The 22,678-nt window shown below is 48.6% G+C and overlaps 1 protein-coding gene across 1 annotated transcript in view; it reads right to left on the reverse strand.

Moving 5' to 3' along the window:
* DELE1 (DAP3 binding cell death enhancer 1) overlaps positions 1-11,295 on the reverse strand; it is a 29,588-nt gene extending 18,293 nt beyond the window's left edge. Inside the window, exons 1-6 of the mRNA XM_054388969.1 lie at positions 11,196-11,295; positions 10,924-11,045; positions 10,592-10,712; positions 10,051-10,194; positions 2,684-2,739; positions 526-619 (exon numbers count right to left, since the gene is read on the reverse strand). Coding sequence (XP_054244944.1) covers positions 526-619; positions 2,684-2,739; positions 10,051-10,194; positions 10,592-10,712; positions 10,924-11,045; positions 11,196-11,295 — 637 coding nt within the window. The remainder of the gene's footprint in view (positions 1-525; positions 620-2,683; positions 2,740-10,050; positions 10,195-10,591; positions 10,713-10,923; positions 11,046-11,195) is intronic.
* Positions 11,296-22,678: the final 11,383 nt, after the last annotated feature.

The raw sequence follows: 22,678 nt of genomic DNA on the forward strand, positions 1-22,678 counted from the left end.
AGTGCCACACTTTTTTAGTGCTGCAACTAGTGGTGTATATAGGGCAAGGACTTTTTTTTTTTCTTAGATCATCACATCTTCCTTCAGCTCTTCTTAGAGCTGCAACTCTGCAATTCCTTTTTCAGCTTGCCAGGAAGAGTGAGAGCTCAGATAATGAAAAAGGATACGAGGATACGACAGCTCGTGGTGCAAAAAAAAAAGACAGAGATGGCTTCACTTCCAACTGCTAGGTGTCAGGACAAGAGTGCAGGCTTCAACCAAGCCTGAGTTTAAATATGCTGATATAAATCAGGTGGCAGAATGGGACAGAGGGCAATAAATCTTTCAAAGCACAACTGAAATGGCTGAAAGGAGGCTTCAGCTTGAGTATGTGACACCTCCGCCTTCACACAAGACCTGCAACCATTTGGAGGTCCTCAAGAAAAACCAAACCAAATCAACAACACAAAAAAAAAAAAAACAAAACCCAAAACAACAAAGAGAAATACGTGGTTTAAAGACAAAACAAATCCAAGTCCACATTACCAAGGATGTTGAGTGCAATGGAAATGTCAATCCGGAAAATCTGCTGCAGTTGGAAAGCAGCTTCCTCCAAACGCCCTCGCTGAGCTGGGTCACCCTGAGGAGTTAAAGAAGAAAGCTGTTAAGACAGCAAAAAAAAAAAAAAACACAACAACCCAAAACCAACCATACAAGAGTCTTTCTTGGAAACTGAGCAGCCAGACAGATTGCTACTGTACTATAGTTATCCAGAGGGTGATGTCATCTGGTGTCATGTGTCCTATCTTAAGAGAGTCAGCTCGTTAGGGAGGCTGCACCGACACTGTCACCTCCCCTGCAGCCAGGGAGCTTGGTGTAGTCTCTCAGACATCAGCAGGCCCTGACACCAAATATCTGACACCACTCACAGCTCCCCCCCCACCTCAAAAGTGCCATCAGTCTTTGTTCCCTATCCTGCATCATGCCAGCAGCAGAAACAGCCTCTGCCAAAGCAGCACTGACATTTGTGCAGCACTCCAGCTGAGCCCACCCTGCCAGCTTACTGAGCACTGCACACTGCTCAGAGCCTGCACAGCACAGGCAAGCTCCTTTCTTTCTCAGTAATGAACAGGATTTTTGACTTCACCACAGCTCCAGGAGGTGGGTGGAAGAGGATTAGCCTGGCCTGCAGCTTTAGTTTCACGACCTGACTTCCACATGCAGTGCCATCGAGTGGCAGCAGCACACACTGCACACGGGCTGAGGTGCCTCTGCAACTCGGGGACCTCACCCAGCAAAAATGTCCCTTGTCACCCAACAGCTTTACTGCTCAGGCAGCACTCAGAGCTGCACACAAGAGGACAGGACATGGACCAGCTCCCCTCCTCTCCCCAGAGCCTCCTGGAAGTAGGACCTCACAGAATGGGGAGCTCAGTGCTCACCCCCCGCCCAAGCAGATCAAGCTTTCTGGTGGGGGAGCAGAGGACACTGCCACTGCACTCTGCTAAACACTGAATTTTCCTCTGCTCTCTTCACAGTGTCCTTGAGCAATTGCTCAGCTGACTGATGTTTAAAATAGGGAATTGTCTGCACCCAAGACTGATTTGCAAGGAATTAGCAGGTTTAATCACAACAGGAACAATAATATCATTTACAGCCTTGTGACTCTCAAGCTGATGCACCCTCTTCAAGCCCTAAGTCTCTTCCTCTCTCTAACAGACAAGAGGCAGCCCTGATTTGCAGCTTTAGGAGTGACACCACCTTCTCCAGTCATGGGTTGTCTGGTAAAAACCAAAATAGCAACAGCACGTAATCACCTGGTGAGAGATTGCATCAAAATGCAAACACACAAGAACAGAGTGGTGCTACTGGAAAGGCTTGAGGGGGTTTGTTTCATTTGGGTTTTTTCTTCCCCCCACATTTTCTTTCAGCACTTCTCTATCAACACTTCTGTTACACAGACACCTTGAATGGTAGAGATGTCAGTCTGTAGTTTCTGGGCCTTTGCTATGGTGAAAGCAGAGGGCATCACATCACAGCTTTCTTTCTCAAAGAATCCCATTGTAGTGTGGGCTGGAGGGAGCTCTGGAGCTCAGCCAGCCCAAGCCCCCTGCTCCAGCAGGGCACCCACAGCAGCTTGCCCAGGAATGCAATGCCCAGGGTGGGTTGGAAGCTCTCCACACAAGGACACTCCACAACCTCTCTGGCCAGCCTGCTCCAGCCCTCCAGCACCCTCACACCAGACAACTTCTGTTCAGGTGGAACCTCCTGGGTGCCAGTTTGTGCCCATTGCCCCTTGTGCTGTCCCTGGGCACCACTGACAAGAGTCTGGCCTTTTGTCCCCTACAGCTCCTTTATCTCTTGCTGAGCATTGCTCAGCTCCCCTCTGGGGCTGCTCTTCTGCAGGCTCTCAGCCCCAGGGCTCTCAGCCTTTGCTCTTCACAGAGCTGCTCCAGGCCCCTCAGCACCTTTGTAGCCTCCACTGGACTCTCTCCACTAGGGCAGAGCAGAAGGGAGGGGAACCTCCCTTTATCTCCTGGTTTTGGACCTGGAGGTTTTCCTGGCTTCCAGCTGCATGGGGCAGACTCCAGCTTGGCATACAAGAGGCTGTGCTTGGGGTAACCCTGAGATACCTTCCTGTGGGGAAGGGGGTGGTCCTAGGGGGTCCTAGGTGCAAAGGGAGGATGTGACAATGAAAGCATACCTTTGCACTGGGGAGAGCTGGGCCCAGGCTGGAGCTCTCAGGGGCTTGGAACTCTCCTACAATACAAAACAAAGAACAAGAGAAGCAGAATAAAGCAATGCTGTACCTTTGCCTCTTCCTCCTTTTCTTATCCCCTCTATTCCAGAGCTCTTTCCTAGAGGGTTGATCCCCCACTCAGTCAGAGACATGAGGAACAGAGGGAACACTAAGCAATCTGCCCTTTCTATCAAAAGCAACCAAATGCCTGTGAATACAGCCCTGTAATCCACAGCTGGCTAACACACTTCCTCCAGACAGGCCCCCAGACTTGATCTGAAGACACCAAAAGGTAGAGAATCTCCTGCTCCCTCTGAAAAGCTTGTTCCAGCAGCTTGTAATCGCTGCTTTAAACCTCTGGGTTTCATTTCAAATTAAAATACATCTGGTTTCTGCTCCCAGGCTCTGTCTCTTCCAGGCTTTTCTTCTTCTTCACTAAAAAACCTATTCTCCTTTTCAAGGTGCTGAGAGGACTAATCAACCTCTCTTGATTCTTGCCAGTGATTCTAAACAGACTGTACTGTTCTTGGCTTTCAACTCAAGTACTTTTCTGCCCCAGCTGATTAATTTTATGACTTTTTTTGCCACTCTTCTTCAATTTTCAATATTGTCATTGAAGTGGTGACCCCTCTCACCAGTGTCACAGGGAAGGCAAAACTGCCTCCTTGTTCAAATTCCTAACTGCTTAAGTTTGCACGTGTCAGAACTGTGCTCCAACCCCAACTGCCCAGGGCACCACACTGAGATCTCACACTTAGGTGCTTGCTCCTCTAGCTGTTTTTCTAGGTGATTTCTTTCTTTCTGCCTCTTCCCAGGGATGATCAGACAGGCTACTCTGGCTGCATCTTCTGCAGGCTGAGGTTATCACCCCAGTGTGCCCTGGCTGCCCTCTTAGATACGATAGCACAACCATCTGCTCAGCCACTATCCCACCACTTTCAATCAGAATTATCTAACAAAACCATCTACAGCAGAGGCTAAGCCACCCTGCTCTTAACAGCACTGTGCTAGAGGTGATTACACAGGCATTTACACCAGCTAGTCTAAGAGGATGGTGACCTCCAGCAAAGAGGACAAGCAGGCCAGGGCTGACTGAGGCCAATTATTTTTAACCTCCATCACCACCAGCAGCTGGATCCCTCTGAGCACCTAACACCAGGTGCTGACGTCTGGATCACTTCAAGGCAGTGCTGCTAACACCAGAAGTAGCTGTGCCCTCCTTGTGTCTCTCCATCCTCCTTCTCAAGCTGTAAAGCAGGGAGCTAAAACAAATTAAATATAATAGAATCACAGGACCATAGAATGGCAGGGGTTGGAAGGGACCTCTGGAGAGCATCGAGTCCAACCCCCCCTGCCAAAGCAGGGTCACCTAGGGACACCAGAACTGACCACAGTATTCCAGGTGGGGTCTCACAAGAGCAAAGGGAAAGAATCTCCTCTCTTGACCTGCTGGCCACACTCCTCTTGATGCAGCCCATCAGGAGTCTCTTACCTGCAAAGCCCCACTCACCCAAGGAGCAGGATCACTGTGGCAAACATGATTCCTATTCATCATTCCACCCAAGGTAATGTAAGCTGGGAGTTCATCAGTTATGCTTCCCATTTGTTTTCAGAGCAGGCACACAATGATCTGATCTTTCTCCCTGGAAGACTCTATCTCTTGTTCAGGTGAAGAGAGTCCAAACCCACTTGGTTATTGTGATCCTTGACAAGCTGCTGTGGGTGCCCTGCTTTAGCAGGGGGTTGGACTGGATGATCTCCAGAGGTGCCTTCCAACCCCACCACGCTGGGATTCTGTGAAATTCATAGGCACTGGGCTCTGAACAAACTGATCACTACACTGCACACACAGAACCACATCACATTATTCTTTAGGTTGTATGTTCAAAGCACACAAAAGCTGGGAATGCCACAGCTGGAATTTTCTGTTTATTTCTCCTTCTCCTAACACCATGTAACAGGACTATCCATCCTTTCTTTTTCCAGGCAACCCTGCAGCTTTCAGTGCACCAGATGCCCAATGCTCACATATTCAGCAGCTAATAAATACTTTGTACTTCCCCACTGTTCATCCTGTGCTAATCAAATCTTGCTCAAAGTTACCTCCAAAGGAGGAATTAACAACCTTCTCACAGTCAGCCGAGATTTGCACATCCCAAAACATCCAAACGCTTCCCAAGAACGTATTCACAACAAGAGCTGGACAAAATCCAGGCTTTCTGCCTCATGGAAAATGTTAGTGTTTCCATTGGTTTCATTGTGCTTTGAAATGAAAACACACTTTGGAAATGCCTGTAATCTCTGAATTGAAATAACGAATTTTACACTTCTGCCAGGGGTAAAATACAACTCCCCAGGGCAGCATTCAGCTGTAATCACTTCCTCCTTCACTACGTGCCTTTACCTTCCAGAGTAGAAAAAAACCCAAAACAAAACCAAACCTTTGAGTGAGGCCTGAATTGCATGAAGAAAAAAAAAAATATAAAGGATGTGATCATACAGCTGAGGACTTGCTGATAATACTACCCACAGCTCTTATTTAAGGCAACTTTTAAATGAAATTTCCTCAAGTTTTCTTTTTAAACACTCTAAAAGCAATAGATTCTATCACAGTGTGTTGTGTTATAACTGGAAAGGCTCATCTGCAGAATTGGGATGTTTGGATCCATCACAAAGATCTTTGCCACTCGAGGTAATGAAGTAGCTGACAGCGGTAGCAGATTGTCACTGTACGTGCAGATCAGCACAAGCAAGGCTGGGAGTCAGCTGAAACACTGAAATAAAGGGTGAGGACATGGAATTCTCTCTAGAAGGGCTTTTGCCATTACTGGCAACAGCAGACTGTAGAACTGAAGGTACATTTTGCTTCACTCTGAGCCCTGGAGGTCTGTTCTCTAATGGCAAGGCTTTGCTACCAGATTCCCCTGCATCCTCTGCCAGACGTTTGTCCTTCCCTTCCTTCTGCTCTCCCCAGCTTCTTGCTGCAGTTGGATTTAACCAGCCTCATTCTTTTTCAGCAGCTAAACAGCAGGAAAAAAAAAAACAAAACATCCCTCAACCTCAGGCAGCTTTGTCTATAGAAAGCAAAACATAACCTGAGAGAAAAACATCACCATGTTCACTTTCAAACTTCCCATGGAAAGCTTTCCAGGAGTTCTCACATTACAGAACTAAGCATTTCTTTTAAGACTCTTGAGGGGAAATAACTGAATCTCTTCACCCTGCCTTTCCTCAGCAAAATTCCCCCCAAATGGATGCACAGCCTAATGTGAGAATGCAACCTGAGGACTTCTGTACTGAGCAAAATCAAATTATTCCTGACATATATTGCCTCTGACAACTGACAGTTGTGGATGTTTGGGCAGAAAGGGTAAGGAACAGGGATTATAAAATCAGGCTTTTCCTGGCACAACTTGCCAGCAGTCAGCTGTTCTGTGATCTTCTGAGCAGGAGGTTTTGGCTGGACCAATTAAGTCCAATTTGAATGTGCAATTTTACCTAATCACTTCTTGGAATCCATTTCTACTTCTGGCCTGTAGCAATGAGTTCCACAATTTACCTCTGCCTTGGCCAAACAACTACTGTCTCCTGCCTTTTTGCTACCTGACACCATTTCTGTGCTGCCTCTTAACATGTCTATTCTGACAAAGACTCAGAGGTTCATAGAATGGTTTGGGTTGGAAGGGACCTTGAAGATCATCTGGTTCCAAGCCCCCTGCCAAGGGCAGGGTCACCTCCCACCAGCCCAGGTTGCTCAAGGCCTCATCCAGCCTGATCTTGAACACCTCCAGGGAGGGGGCATACACAGCCTACCTGGGCAACCTGTGCCAGTGTCTCCCCACCCTCACTGGAAAGAATTTCTTTTCCATCTCCAGTCTCAATCTCCCCTCTTCCAGCTCAAAGCCATCGCCCCTCATCCCGTCACTCCCAGCCCTTGTCCAAAGTCCCTCCCCAGCTCTCCTTTAGCCCCGTTCAAATATTGGAAGGCTGTTCTAAGCTCTCCCTGGAGCCTTCTCCTCTCCAGGCTGAATAGCCCCAACTCTCTCAGCCTTTGCCCACAGGGGAGGCTCTCCAGCCCTCTGATCATCTTTGTGGCCTCCTCTGGACCTGCTCCAACAGTTCCACGTCCCTCTTATGCTGGGGCCCCCAGAACTGGGCTGCAGGTGGTGCTGCAGGTGGGGTCTGCTGAAAGCAGAATAGAGGGGGGCAGAATCACCTTCCTCATCCTGCTGGTCACACTGGTTCGGATGCAGCCCAGGCTGCTCAGTTTCACAAAGCACTAGCACACCCTCTGCCACTTCTTTATGAAGCTGAAGAGGCAGTTTCTGTGTAATTGTCTCCTTGTCATCCTTTCTTGTTGCTGTTTTTAAGTCAATGTCTTTTCCTCAAGCGTTTGAGACGTGGCTGCACCAGACTTCCACAAACCTATGACACTGCCTTGTCCTCAGTTCCTTCCTTTCCAATAATTAACAGTTAATTGGCCTCACTGCTGCTGAGCACTGACTTAACCTTATCAAAACTATATCCACAGTGACTTTAAATGCTCCCTCTGCAGTATAATTAATGTGACACTCCTCATTCTGTGTATTTACAGCTGCACTCCCCTGCCTATGCTCATTTAACCTACCTTGGGATTACCACCCTGGTTTTAGTTCCTGTGCAATCTTTTGCTGTGACTTTCAGATTTGACTGTCCTGAATAATTCTCTACCATTTGCTGCTTCTGTCACTTCACTTGTCACCTTTTTTTTCCCATATCACTGCTGACTGTGCCTAACAGAACATGTTTCAACAAAGGACTTGCAGAATTCACCAGTAACAGCTTTCCATGTGAGAATTACTTACTGTATTTGAAGGAGTTACTAGCTCAAGAGCAGCCCCTCTGTTTTCCCTCACATCAGTTTTATTTCTCCATGTCTTTTAGGTTCTAGCTGAAAGATTTTCAGAAAGCAAAGTGCTGGCTAATCTCGCTCCACATCCCTGTTGTCTTCTCCAAAGGCCTCTTATTAAATCTACAGCTCTCTTAAATCTCTGCAATGGAGCAAGTTGGCTTAAATCCTTAGAAGCCCTTTGATGGTTTCACATAGCAGAGTCACCCAGGTATCATATATATCATAGAATGGTAAGGGTTGGAAGGGACCTCTGGAGATCATAGAGTCCAACCCCACTGCCAGAGCAGAATCACCTAGGGCAGGTCACACAGGAAAGCATCCACATGGGCCTTGAAAGTCTCCAGAGAAGGAGACTCCACAACCTCTCTGGGCAGCCTGCTCCAGTGCTCCATCACCCTCACCATAAAGAAGATTCTCCTCATGCTGAGGTGGAACCTCCTGGGTTCCATATCTGTTGTTCCTTGTCCAATCACTGGGCACCACCAAAAAGAGACTGGCACCCTCCTCTTGACCATCCTGTATCCCACATCTCTATTCTCTAACACAGTTTCTACCAATGTAGAATTACCTTTTTAGCAGTTCTGTGGCTCCAACAACCTTCCTGCCTTTTTAAAAGCCAGGGTCCAGCTTGTCAGTGCTCATCCCTCAGGTCATGGAGCAGATTTAAGCACTGGATTACAGATCCTCATTAGAGGCTCAGTGGCTTCATTGCTCCTGAAGAACATCTGAACAACAAAGAGCATGTGGCCTTGGTGACTTGTCACTGTTCAATTTATCAGTTTGCCTAAAAGCTCTTCCTGTTGGCTCTCAGTGGGAAACTGTTTGTCAGACACAGACACACGGTCACCCCTGAACGTTCAGCTGTGCCAGCTGAAGGCATCACTGTCTCCTCTTACTCCCCACCACTTCTCCCAGAAGTCCATGTCCAGTAACCTACCAGGGAAGCCTTGTGTCTGAGTGCTTCTTAATATGCTCCAGGCAAAACCAGATGGGTCTAATTGGCTGTTTAGGTAAATTAACCTGGCTGTTTTCCTGGAGCTAATGAGGAGACATGGAAACAAAATGCTCCATTTGCCAAGTGATGGGACTGATAACCTCTGGCAGGAGGTGGCTTTGATATGCAGTGATGGGCAGTAGCTTAAGTCAGCACTGAAGAAAACCAAAAATCTGGAAGCAAGCAAAGAATGAGGAACTCCTCTGACTTTTTCTGCAACACCTTACATTATCCAGCTACCATCTATGGACTGGCTTTTTGATGTGCCTCCTCTACACCCTCATGGTGAAGAACTTCTTCCTAACATCCAATCTGAATCTACCCGTTTCTACTTTTGCTCCAGTGCTATCACTGCCTGAGATATCCTAGAAAGTCCCTTACCAGCTTTCCTGTAGGTTACCTTAAGATACTGACAGGCCACAATAAGGTCTCCTTGGAGCCTTCTCTTCTCCAGACTGCACAACCCCAACTCTCTCAGTCTGTCTCCATAGCAGAGGAGCTCCAGCCCTCTGATCATCCTTGTGGCATTTCCAGCATGTCCAGATCCTTCTTGTAATAGAGGCTCCAGAACTGGACACACTGGAACAGGCTGCCCGGGGAGGTGGTGGAAGCCTCATCCCTGGAGGTTTTTGCAGCCAGGCTGGATGTGGTTGTGAGCAACCTGCTGTGGTGTGAGGTGTCCCTGCCCATGGCAGGGGGGTTGGGACTGGCTGATCCTTGAGGTCCCTTCCAACTCTGACAATTCTGTGATCATATGCTGTCTCCTCTTCTACCTGCTCCAGCAGGTTTCCTGCTTCTAACAACTTTCCTGAAGCCATTATTAGTGTTTATATACCTTGTAAGTAGTCCTGTTGTAGGCCTCAGCTGATCTTCCTTGATAGGACTTTAAACTTATCATTTAGGACATGCTTTCTTGGATAAGACTTCCTTTTTTCTTTTTTCCTGCAGTGTATCTTCCTATTTTTAGAAAACCCATTTTAATAAGAATGTCTTTGATACCTTCTGCCACTGTCTTTATCTACAGCATCAGCACTCGTCAGTACATCCTCAGCTTCCAGCAAGAAAAGGAGTCCTTTAGTTTCACACCATGTACACAAGCCTCCCAGATCACTGCTGCACTTATTTGCCTGAAGCCTTCTGACTGTAAACATCTGTCCACAATCAAAGAACAGAAACTGGATGCTGTAATCAGGTTGCTAAAGCAGACCAGTATTGCCACAGCCAACGTCACCTGCAGTTACAGCACAGACTCCTCCCTGCCTGCAGGAGCTTTTTTCCTCCTGTCTCTGGACTCTTGATTCATCTCTCTGAAGTTCCTGTCTTCTCACTCTAACCTCCCTCCTCAAGTGTCAATAAATGGCTACACATTTCTTGGCTCCTTGCTTTGCCTTGGGGAAACATAGACTCAGCAGTCCTCCTGCCACAAGTATTGCACATTACACGTACCTGCCTCTGTCCAGGGCTGGCTGTCTCCTTGCCCTGAGGGGATGGCTGAGGATGAATTCTCCGGTAGGACCTCTGGGCTTGCTTTCTGCTGGAGGTGGGACCCCAACTGTGCACTGGGACAGCTGGTTGAGGCCTCAGTCACTGCTAGAATAAAGAGTGAAAACCAGTTCTCATTAGCTGTGCAGTGTCTGCTTTAGAAGACAACACCAGGCTGTGCAGCTACCCAGCCACAAAGCCAAGCAGGAGGAAAGTTCAGGGAGTGGAGTCCAGGTCAGAAAACAAAACCAAACCAAACAAGCAAACAAACAAAAAACTTGGCATGCAGGATGCCAGTGGGATCGCACCAAACCATTAAGAAACAAATGAGCTTCCCCTGACAGTTACCAGCCCTCACCCTCCCCAGACAGCTTGAAAGCTGGTTTTGGTTGTCAGCTTCTCACAACAGCTCTCTTCCAGTCCTAGTTAACGTATCAGGAGGTTGCAACCCTGTGCAACCACCTGGACCTCCCACAATCCTTTCTCACAAGCCAGAGCTGCTAACCTGTCTGCTGAGAGGGCAACGAAGAAAGCCAGAGAGCCCTGTGCTCCCTCCTGGTGTCGGGTAGCGATCTCAGCCAGGAGATCTGTCTGACCAGCTGCAGAAGCAGTGCACCGAGTGCTCCCTGAAGAAAAGAAAGCGCAAATTAAGGAAAAGAGCCCTGCTCTCTCCTTCTGTCCCGTTTCCATGTAGCAGCTTGTCCACAGGTCAGTTTCTGGGAGCTTTCTCACCCTGGCTCCTCTCCCAACAGGTCCCACTACTCCCGTTCCCTTTCCCACCCCCAGAGCCACATCTCTCCCAGCCGGGACCACGCGGCCTTGATCGCTGCTGCTCACCCAGGTGACTGCCTCCAGCACGGTGCAGCGGGGCACCAGGCCGGGCAGGGGCTGCTGCCTTCTTCCTCGCCCCGACTCATCCCGGGACCGTCCATCCTGGCAACCGGGAGCTCTAAAACAACCAGAAAACACCGTGAGGCCAGAACCTGGCCTTTAGGCACCCTGCCCCCCCCCCACCTCGCAGCGCTCTGAGGGCCGGCATCCACCCCACTTTCGCTGCAGGCCAGCTCACGGCCTCCCACCCGCCAGGCCGGGCTGGACTCACCGCTCCGGGCTGGGGCCGCGGTCGGCGGCAGGGCCGGCGGCGCAGGCAGGGCGGGCGGGGGGCGGCCAGCAGCGGCCCAGGCCGCGGCCCAGCAGCAGCCGCCACATCCCACCCGCGGCGCCGCGGAGCGGGCGCGTTGCCGAGCGACGGCGGCCTAGGCCATAGAGAGGACGGAGCGGGAGAGGGGATCCGCTGGTCGCGGCGGGCCTCCCGCGGGGTAGCGGCTGCAGTCCGCACCCCGGGCGATGGGGAGAGCGGAGTCCGCACGGGCAAAACGCCGAGGAACAGCTTCGGACGGCCTGAGCCCAGCGGGCGCTTAAGGCCAGAGAGGCGCCATACCATGGAGAGACGCCATACCATAGAGAGGCGCTAGAGCGGCGGCCGGCCCGGCCCGCCCGCGGTGCAGCGCCGCAACAGCGCAGCGGGCACTGCGTCCCGGGACAGGCCGCGCCATGAGCGGGAGGGGCTTGGGGGGGGGGGGGCTCTGTAGGCCCTGGTGGTGCTGGGTGAGAGGGGGGGACGTGGCCTGAACGCCCGAGCCGTCCCTTGTAGGTGTGGGTGTCCTTAGGAAGGTCTCTGGGCATCCCCCCGTGGCTCCGGGAGATAAATCCCCCCTTGGGAAGCATGAGCAGGTTGTGCTGCAAGCCTGGGGTTTCTGAGCCCTGAGGTGAGCCCTGGGGTGAGGACTTGCAACAGAATAACAGACGGGTTTGGGTTGGAAGGGGTTTTTCAGGTTCGTCTGGTCCAGCCCCACTGCAGTCAGCATCAACATCTGCAACTGGAGCAGATTGCTCAGAGCCCCAAACAACCTGACCTGGAATGGTTCCAGGGATAGAGCAGCTACCACCTCTCTGAGCAACTTGGAGCTGTGTTTCACCACCCTCACAATAAAGAGTTCATTCTCTCCAGTCTAAATCTCCCTCTTTTAGTTCAAACCATCACCCCATGTCCCATCACAACCGGCCCTGCTCAAAAGTCTGTCCCCAGCTTTCTTCTCATCCCTTTAAAGCACTGAAAGGCCACCAGAAGGTCTCCCTGGAGCCTTCTCTTCTCCAGGCTGAACAACCCCAAGTCTCACAGCAGAGGGCTTCCAGCCTTCCCAGCATTGCTGTGGCCTCCTCTGGCCCTGCTCCAACAGGTCCCTGTCTGTGCTGTGCTGAGCACTCCAGAGCTGCCCCAGCACGGCAGGGGGGTCTGAGCAGAGCACAGCAGAGGGGCAGAATCCCCTCCCTGCCCCTGCTGCCCACACTGCTGGGGATCAGCCCAGTACAGGCTGGCTCTGGGCTGGCAGCACTCAGTGCCAGCTCACATTCATCTTTGCACCCCTAGCATCCCCAAGTCCTTCTCCACAGGGCTGCTCTCCAGCCCTGCATCCCCAAGCCTGGACTGATACTGGGGATTGCCCTGACCCAGGTGCAGGACCTTGCTCTTGGCCTTGTTGAACCTCACGAGGTTCACACGGACCCACTTCCCCAGCTTGTCCTGGTCCCTCTGGATGGATCCTGTCCCTCTGGTGTGTCAAATGCACTACTCAGCTCAGTGTTGGTGTCATGTGCTGACTTGCTAAGGATGCACTTGATCCTGCTGTCTGTGTCACTGACGAAGATATTAAAGGGACCAAATTAGTAGTGGGGAGTTCTGAGGTATACTCAAGCCTGTGCTTACCTAATAAACCTAATTAATAGTGCCTTTTCCTGACCCAGAGCAGCCTGCAACAAAAGGGCAGGGAGACGTTTGGGTGCGAGTTAGACAAGGAGAAATTGCCTGCTGCAGGGTGCTTTTCTGATAGCAAGAAAGCCATTTCAGGTGTGATCAGAAACTCAGTTGGTTAATCTTCCTATAATCAGTGATATGATTAATTGTATTTGGGAGGCAGGTATCAACGTGAAACATCTGTGAATGGAAATGTATAGAAAGCTGCATCAAGATGTGGTGCTGAAAACATTTGGGTTGTGTATGAACCTGTGTCCACCTCTTGTCTTGTGATGGATGGTGCTGGCAGAGGCCATCCTGGGCTCCTATCTGCTGTGTGTCTGTGTGTCTGTTTCAACGGTGTTAGGACAGGAGATGGCAGAGTTCCCAACCGAGAGTGTGGCATGCCGGTGTAAGGAGAAGATAGGCTTTCTATTCTGCTTACCCTGGTGCTTTCCTTCAGGAGCATGAACACTGCCACTCCTCTGCTCATTCCAGCTCAACAATGTACTTTCTGGTTTATTTCCTCCTTCCACAGGCACAGAAATTCTCGGGTCGTGGCGGCAGTTTGTCTCTCTTTCCAAAATACGGTGTTCTCTTGGCTGGTAATTCCTGCTATGGACACGTTGTTCTTGGGCAGTGTTACCCATATTTGATGCTTGGCTGACTGCAAGTTCAGCTTCCAAGCATGGCTTTCCAGGAGATACTTAATCTCTCTCTTTCATCAGCCGAAACACTTGCCTTAAACTGCTAAACTCCTTCTGGTTTTCCATCGCTTCTCCCTCTCTTTCTCTCTTTTTTTTTTGCTTTTCTGGTGTGTCATATGGGACACAAATCTTTTATCCTTTTCACCCCAGATTTGGCTTAATACTGTAATTACGAAGTCATTTAGTTGCTTGTTCTAGTAAATGTGTTTGTAATTGTCTCGTGCTAGTAGCTGGGTATTTCCTAAGCTACTACGGTTTGTTTGGGGATGAAAATTACATGCAGAAGAGAAATATCAGCCTCTCCACTCTATAATCTTGCCTTCATTTTCTTGCTCATCAAGTTGATATCAGTAATTAATGCTCAGAAGGCTTAAATTTGTTGGTGTTTGTTCATCCACGTTCTTCTTGGCTAATCACTGTGTTTTTAACACTCTGAGTCCTTGTTCCCTTCCGAGTCCCCAGCATTTTGGTGTGTGGTACTCTCTGTCTTTTCTGAGACTGCAGAGCTGGTCTGTTTTGATTCATCTCATGAGGATGCTGCTGGAGTGGAACGATGGCTGTTGTGCAGTCGCTCTACCTTTGTGTCTTTTAGTATGGAGAAGGAAAACAGCTGAAACTGGGGCCTCCAGTACCTGAAGGGGGCTACAAGAAAGCCAGGAAGCCACGTTTGACAAGGGCTTGTGGTGGTAGGATGAGGGGAAATGGCTTTGAGCTGGAAGAGAGGAGATTTAGACTGGAAATAAGGAAGAAATTCTTTCTGGTGGGGGTGGGGAGACACTGGAACAGGTTGCCCAGGGAGGCTGTGGATGCCTCCTCCCTGGAGGTGTTCAAGGCCAGGTTGGATGAAGCCTTGAGCAACCTGGGCTGGTGGGAGGTGTCCCTGCCCTTGGCAGGGGGCTTGGAACTGGATGGTCTTTAAGGTCGCTTCCAAAACAAACCATTCCATGAATGAAGATGAGATCAGAGGGGGATTCTGAGAGACGAGGAAGGGGATTGTCCAGATCAAGACAAAGTTAAGATAGCAAAGAGCAGAGATGTAGGCTGGTGTGGAGTAACACAGCTGAAGAAGTAAATATAGAGAGAAATTACTTGAACTATGGAGGCAGGAGGACAGCACAAGGGCTGCTTCTTGTGTCTTTCTAGCTCAGCTAGTTTGTGTCCTTGCAGCCTGTGGTCAGAGAGTGGAAAGGACATTGAGAAGGAAGAGGTGACAAGCCATGAGAAATTGCTGCAGGTGCAGAGTCTCTGACTACAGATTTTCTGACTGGTGGTGGTGTGAGTTCAGTTCTGTGCACCCAAGGGTGCTGGGGGAAGTGGCCAATGTCATTGCAAGGCCACTTTAAAAGGTCACAGTATTCAGGAGAGGATTCTGATGACTGTGGTGCTGAGGGACATGGTTTAGTGGTGGACTTGGCAGTGCTGCCTTAACAGTTGGACTTGGTGATCTTAAAGATCTTTTCCAACCAACGATTCTAAGGGCAAACATCACACTCTTTCAAGAAGGGTAAGGAGAAGGAATGGACAAATCTAAACCACTTTATGAAGCCTAGATCTCTGGAGGTGATGGCAGACATTCTTCTGGAAGCTTTGTTTTGAGCATGTGAAGGACAAGAAGGTGATTTGGAACACCCAGTGTGGCTTTGACAAGAGCAATCATGCCTTACTACCCTGTGGTGAGACTGGCTCAGAGAACAATGGGAGACCAGTAGGGGTTGTTTACCTGGACTTCAGTGGGATCTTTGCCAAGGTTTCCATAGTATCATCTTCCCAAACTGTTGAGCTCTGAATTGGGGTAAATGGACTATATGAGGTGGAAAATTGCCAGGACTGTTGGACTTCAGGTGATATGATGGTCAGTGGGCCAGCACAACAAGTGTAAGAGGAGAGGCTGAGAAAACTGTTTGCTATCACACAATAATTTTAGGACAAGAAACACTTTGCTCCTTAAGAAATGTATTTATTTTGGTGGAAAGAGGAAACCAGGCTGATCGGAGAGGGCAAGTTAAAAATAAATATTGAAGTTGTAGGAGGTTAGACACATTTGGAGGTCTTTTAAAAACCTTGTAATTGAAAGCACTCTTTTATTCAGTGTTCAGCCTTGGGCCTGTTATTACAAGAAGGGCATTAAGGGGCTAGAGTGGGTCCAAAGAAGGGCAATGAAGCTGCTGAAGGGTCTGGAGAACAGGGCTGGTGAGGAAGCAGCTGAGGGACCTGGGGTTGTTTAGCTTGGAGAAAAGGAGTCTGAGGGAGGACCTCATTTCTCTCTACAGCTGCCTGAGAGGAGGTTGGAGTGAGGTGGGGGTTGGTCTCTTCTCTCAAAGAGCAAGAGAAAGGACAAGAGGAAATGGCCTCATGTTGCACCAGGGGAGGTTTAGTTTGAACATGAGGAAGAATTTCTTCACTGAAGGAATGGTTAACCCTGGAATAGGCTGCCCAGGGGCAGTAGTTGAATCACAGTCCCTGGAGGGATTAAAAAGCTGTGTAATTGCGGTGCTGAGGGACATAGTTTAGTAGTGACTTGGCAGTGCTGGGCTAACAGTTGGACTCAGTCATCTTGGAGGTCTTTTCCAGCCTTAACGATTCTATGACTCACTGGTTTAAACTCTTGCTAGTGCCAATTCCCCCTTAAATTCCAAGCAAAACCAACATATACCCAAGTTCTTGGTTATTTGAGGCACATTTGCCACTTAAACTTTATCCCTTGGGTTCTGGAGCTGCTTCCTTTTGCCTTTTACTGAGCTGCTGGTTTTCATCTCCATTTCCCCCCCCCACCCCTCCCCCCCTTTTCCTGCATCCTGAGCACAATAACTTAATGAAACACCAAAGCTTTCAGACACAACAAGCCAGAAATTTACGGCTCAAAACCCCTTCTCCCCCCCGCCCTACTCTCCGGCTCTGACCAAGTCTACTTTGAAATGTTGTAATTACAGATGATTTAGTTTCACAGCTCACAGACGAAGAAAATGTGTTTGTTTTCCTTTATTAGATTTCTTATGGCACGTTCATGCAAAGCCAAACGTGCCTGGACACACTCTGTCAATACTGCCAACTGCAATTTATTAAGTTTTATACATTTTTTCCACTCAGGTCAGTGTGTCGTTAAACAGCCAGCAAATGCAGGATCAATGGGGAAGAAGGCAAGGCTAAATTTCCAAGGAAACCATCTCATCTTTCTCTTCACAAGTTGATAAGGGGAGTTTTGGAGGAAGGCTTTTTGAGGGCATCATCCATTCCAACCCCCCTGCTAAAGCAGGGTCACCCACAGTAGGTTGCCCAGGATTCGTGGAATCATAGATTCATAGAATGGTTTAGGTTGGAAGGGACCTTAAAGGTCATCTGGTTCCAGCACCCCTGCCATGGACAGGGACACCTCCCACCAGCTCAGGTTGCTTAAGGCTTCATCCAGCCTGGCCTTGAACACCTCCAGGGAGGAGGCATCCACAGCCTCCCTGGGCAACCTGTTCCAGTGTCTCCCCACCCTCACCAGAAAGAATTTCTTCCTTATCTCCAGTTTGCTTCTCCCTTCTTCCAGCTCAAAGCCATTGCCCCTTGTCCTGTTAACCCCAGCCCTTGTGAAATGTCCCTCTCCAGCTCTTCTGCAACCTTTTCAGGTACTGGAAGGCTGCACTAAGTTCTCCCCAGAGCCTTCTCCAGGCTGAACAGCCCCAACTTTCAACCTGTCCTCGTAGCAGAGCTGCTCCAGCTCTATGATCATCTTTGTGGCCTCCTTTGTACCTTTTCCAGCAGCTCCACATTTCTCTTATGCTGGAAGCACCAGAATTGGATGCGGTATTCGAGATGGGATCTCATGAGAGCAGAGGAGAGGGGCAGAATCACCTCCCTTTCCCTGTTGGTCACCAACGGCCAGGTGGGTTTGGAATCTCTCCAGAAAAGGAGATCCCACAACCTCTCTGGGCAGCCTGCTGCAGGGCTCCAGTGCCCTCACAATCCAAGAAGTTTCTTCTCACAGGCCTAAACCCTGTCTTAATATGGTTGCATTTTTTCTCAGAAGGAGAAGGGGAAGAAGAAGGAGAAGGAGAAGGAGAAGGAGAAGGAGAAGGAGAAGGAGAAGGAGAAGGGGAAGGAGAAGGGGAAGGAGAAGGAGAAGGAGAAGGAGAAGGAGAAGGAGAAGGAGAAGGAGAAGGAGAAGGAGAAGGAGAAGGAGAAGGAGAAGGAGAAGGAGAAGGAGAAGGAGAAGGAGAAGGAGAAGATGGTGTTTGGCAGAAGCTGGAGCTGGAGCCACCCCTTCAGTTTTCCCTGAGTGCTGCAAAGCCCCTCAGTCACTCATTGTAATCCGTGGAGCTGGAAGTGGGAGAGCATTTTGGGGATGAATCTTGTGGCTTTGCGATGAACTCGGAGGCCCTGGGAGAATCCTGTGGTGTTGACAGCCCCTGACAGTAAATGTCACATGCATTTGGAGGGAGCTCAGAGCGTTCTGGTGACTGCTATGAGAAGAGACACGGTGACAGCAAACCTGATTGATGAGCCATGCCACAAGTAGCTGAGCGCTGTGTGGTGATTGCCTCTAATTGAATGGTCCAGGGAAGTTATTTTGGGGGGGCTCCTGTGAGGCTGCCACACACTGAAGACTGGTTTTCACAGGGGAGCCCTGCTGGTTTCAACTGTGGTGCTCAGCAGCTCCCTGTTAAGGCAGCATTAAGAGGCTCTCAAACTTAACAGGCTGCTTTAGCCTCATGCCTGGCATAATAATGAAACAAATGGCGCCGGGAAGGTGGTCAGTCATGCAATTACCTTTTGGAAGGTTCCTTTGTCAGCTTTGGCCTCTTCTTTTGAGTGCTTTCTCCTTGTGGCTTGGCTCTTGTGATCTGACAAGCTGGAGACGTTGATTATCAAGGTCCTTCCGAGTCTGACAGCGCGCTCCTCTGACATGGGCTTGTCGCAGCCATGTTAAGCACAGCAGTGATGCTCCTGGCATTAAAGTGGAATGTGAGATGTTGGAGCCCGCTCACCCAGCAAAGCATCTGCTCCCACTGACCAATTAAATTGGCTCCTCTCTCATTAAAACCCTTGTGCAGGCTCTGGTATGTCACAGATCTTTAAAATCTCCATTACGAATTCCACTTTCTTCTGGGTATTTTTAGCTCATACTTGAAGAAATGATTATTGTCTCTTGCACTTAAACATATCAATTTCAGCTCCACGGACATCTCCTTTGGGCCATATTCAAAGACCTGAGCTGACTTGAACTGCTGAATCCTTAGGAAGGGTTTCAACACAGCTCTGAGCGCTTGGACATTGGAGGAAGAGGGAGAGGAGTCCTCCCCCCTTCCCTTTGGTAAGTCAGGAGCACATCCCTTACAGATTTACTTGGTTGTGCCAATTTAATGTGATTTCTTCTGGGGGCCAGGAACCACTCAAGGAAGGCTGACAGGTTTTATCAACAGAATGGAAACTGAAGTGATAAGGTGAGAGTTATTGACCTGATAAGTAACAAACAGAAAACTTCACTGTCCCTCCAGCTAAATATTGCACACAGCAGGTAAGTAAAAGATGGCAACAGCTGTGGTCTTGTCACTGAGCGAGAGTGTGTTTTAGGCTGGAGGAGCAGGAGGTGAACTGTGAAAACAAACACATTCAGTTTGCTACAGACTATTTCCCTCTATTACTTTTAATGAGAGCTAAACTCCAAAATGCTCAACGGGACAATAATATTTCAGAGCTAGAAGGAGCTCTCCCTGCAGCTCCTAAATCCTAGGCACCCGGTTGCAATTAAAATGATTGCTTGTGTATTATTAATAGCTTGCCCATAGGTTAAGGCTATCAGGTGTGGGACTAGTTGGTACTAGCCCACTGCAGGATGGAATGAAAAGTAGTGCTGTCCTTGAAGGAGCTGAGCTAACAACCCAAACCCACAGAGCTCAAAGGAGTGTGAAAATGAGCCAAATGGAACACAGGGAGGGGAGCTGTGTTCAAGCTACAGAGGCTGGCATGCAGCATGGCTGGATTGCCACAGTCAGGTGTTAGTAAATGCTGCCTAAGTGGGGCTTTATTTATTTTAATTCTGAAATTGTAGCTTGGGGAAGACAGCTGGGAAAGGAAGTGGAGGCCTCTAATGAATTATGATTTGGAAGTAATGAAAACAAAAAGCACTGCAAGTGCAGCAGTCTTCTGTTCCTCCTTTTCCTAACCCCCCCCACCCCTCCTTTTTTTTTTTTCTTTTTCCTGACAGCATGCTGGGGTTGTGTATGAAAACTACCTGTCAAAATTCTCACACATCCCTTGAAATTCTTCCCTGACAGAATACAAAGGCTTCAGCAGCTGAACAAAAAGCACACAGCAGAGCTCTTGTATGGTGTCCATCTCCCCTTCCTGGCACCTGGCCTGCCTGGTACGATTGGGCAAGACAAATGGCAACTGATCGCTTCCTATCCGACTTCTGCATGCTAAGTTTGTTTTTTACCTGGAAGCAGTTTGGGGACTGACCATGTTTGTCATTCTGCTGTGTTTCTTTTCTCCCTCCTGTCACAGTGTCTTCTTCTTTGAGGTGAGAGCAGCAGGGCTGCACTTGCTATTCGAGAAGCGGCCGCAGCATGGGTTCGATACCGGTGGCAAAGTCATTCCTCTCTCCTAAGAGTTCTAAACTTTGGGTTTTCTTTTGCTTGACTGCTATTGAGCAGTGAGGTGATGCATTCATAGAGCAAGCTGTTAGAACATCAAGATTCATTTCCTGAATTGTGCAAACTAGTTCAGAGCCCATCACTCTGTGTGTAAACTTGGTGCTGCTTTCCCTGGGTAGCCAGATTAGAGCTGTCAGGGGTGAAATTTATCTTCCACTTCATCGTGAGGCTGCTCAGTGTCATGAGATCTTTACAGTTTTTGGGTAGTAAATATTATCCTAACTAATGTAGTTTGCATCAGAAATCTTCACTCTTCCACCTGCTTTCCAGCTCACTTATGACTTGGACACCCTGGACCTTAATCTCTGTGGGGTAACGGTTGGGCTTGATGATTGTGGTTGGAGAGATGGACAGTGATGGGTGATCATCTTACACAGGGAAAACTCATCACAGAATCATGGAACCCTTGTGATTGGAATCACACAATCACAAAATGCTGGGGATTCAGAGAGTTTAGCAGTAGTGGTGGGATTGTGAGCTCTAGGGGAGGGGTTGACCTTGATGATCTCAAAGCTCTCTTCCAACCTCAACAGTTCTATGATTCTATGGTTCTAGGATTCTATGATCATCCAGGTAAACTGTTAACCTCATCTTTAGTCTTACCTTCTTCTTCCAGTATTAAACTATTACTGAACTCTGTGAGGTCTTTACCTGTAGTCCCCAACTGTTTAGTTTATTAAAAAGCCTTTGATGAGTCCTTCAATGCCTGAGGTTTCTGGAAGCTTGGAGTGAGTTGGAAATAGAGGGAGAATTTCTCAGCTGGATCATTGTTATTTACATGCTTCTGACTCCTTCAAAGAATTCCAGCAGCTTTAGGAGGCTCAGGTTCCTTTTACAACAGTCATGCTGCTTTTCCTTCAAGTATTACTTTTATTCATATGTTCACCAAGTCTGTTCTTTACTAGAGCTGCAATATGACCAATCTGGACATTAGACTTAGTGATCTGTGGTTTCTTGAATCACCACTGGATTTGTTTTTAAAAAACACATTTCTTATTAGTTACCTTCCAGTCCTTTGGTAATTGTAGCACTTTTCAGCAAAAAATGGCCTGGTTTGAGCTGGACCAAAACCAACTCTGCTCAGTGCTGTCACTTCCCAGCTCAGGCTCTGTTCACTGAGGCACTTTCTGCAGCTCAGGGCAGGTTTGCACAGCCAGAGGCTGCTTCTAGCAGGGAGAAGCTGATAGGGAGAGTCCCTGCCAGGGACTGGGCTGCAGAAAGGCTCTGCCTGAGACTTGCTCCTCTGCAGACCAAGGGCACTGCCACATCCTGTGCTCCATCTTGAAGTGCAGGAGGAGCACCTGCAGGAAGGAGCAGACAGGACAGGTGACCCTCAACTGCCTGACAAGGGATTGCAGCCCATGGATGGCATCTTCAGGAGAAAGCTGAGGGATCAGCAGGGTCAATCCTCTTCTTCAGTGGCCATTGTCCAAGAGGACTCTGTGCTGATCCTGATCTGTGTGTTCCTGAATCCAGTTCCCGAATCCAGCTCCTGGATCTGGTTCCTGTCTGCTGCTGAGTCCATCCTGGGACTTGTCCAGTGCCTGTTACAGCATCAGTGGTGCCAGTGGTGCCATCATGGCCATCAAGGGATGGGTTCCATATTGGTTTGTGTCTCTTTGTCTCTATTTCATTGCATTGTTCTCATTTCCATCCCACCTGGGTTAGTTTCTTCCCCCCCCATCAGTCTCTCTCTCTTTTCTTCCCTTTCTCTTCCCCTTAGGAATGCAGAGATGTTCACAGAAGGTGAGTCTGTCACTCATCTAGTGGCTGTCCCAGCCCAAACCATCGACCAAAGGTTGCATACTGAGGGTATCAGCCCAGAGGATTCATATTTAACATTCTGCACAAACCTTGTGTGACTCTCAGCTGCACCCAGTGATGTGTTGTTACTCATTCAGTCTGATTTACCATCTGCTCTTAACCACCTTCAATGAAGCCAAGCCCTTCTCTGAATGCCTTATAAAGAAGATACTGAGTTTAGAATTTCTCCAAGATCCTCCAGCTGAACAGAGATGTTAAAAAGGGAGGCTTTAGGATTTTTTTTTTTGGTGATGACATCTTTTCTGAGTGTTTCTTTCATACCTGTTTAGCTCAGTGGCTGGTGCAAGACTCTTGAAGTGTTCAGGCTGGATTTATTGTATTTATTTATTTATTTAGCAAACTGCTGCTAAACTCTTTCTTCAGTCTATGTTATTGGGCTTTCACATTTAGTCTGCCAGAATTTATGTTCTTTTCAGTTTTCCTTTTTCAGACACAACTTCAGCTTTTTTTTGCAGGGTACCTTTTAACTTCCAACAGCCTCCCTGATCCTGCCATTTTATGATGCTAGCTTTTTGCTTTTTCTCTCAAGTCTTTTTTTTTTTTTTTTTTTTTTGACAGGTTATATGCATTTGCTTTGAGCCTCCAATATAGAAGCCTAAAATAGTCTACCTGCCATCTGAAAAACATTT

The sequence above is a fragment of the Indicator indicator genome, chromosome 18, assembly GCF_027791375.1.
Source record: "Indicator indicator isolate 239-I01 chromosome 18, UM_Iind_1.1, whole genome shotgun sequence".
In the NCBI taxonomy this organism is placed as follows: Eukaryota; Metazoa; Chordata; class Aves; order Piciformes; family Indicatoridae; genus Indicator; species Indicator indicator.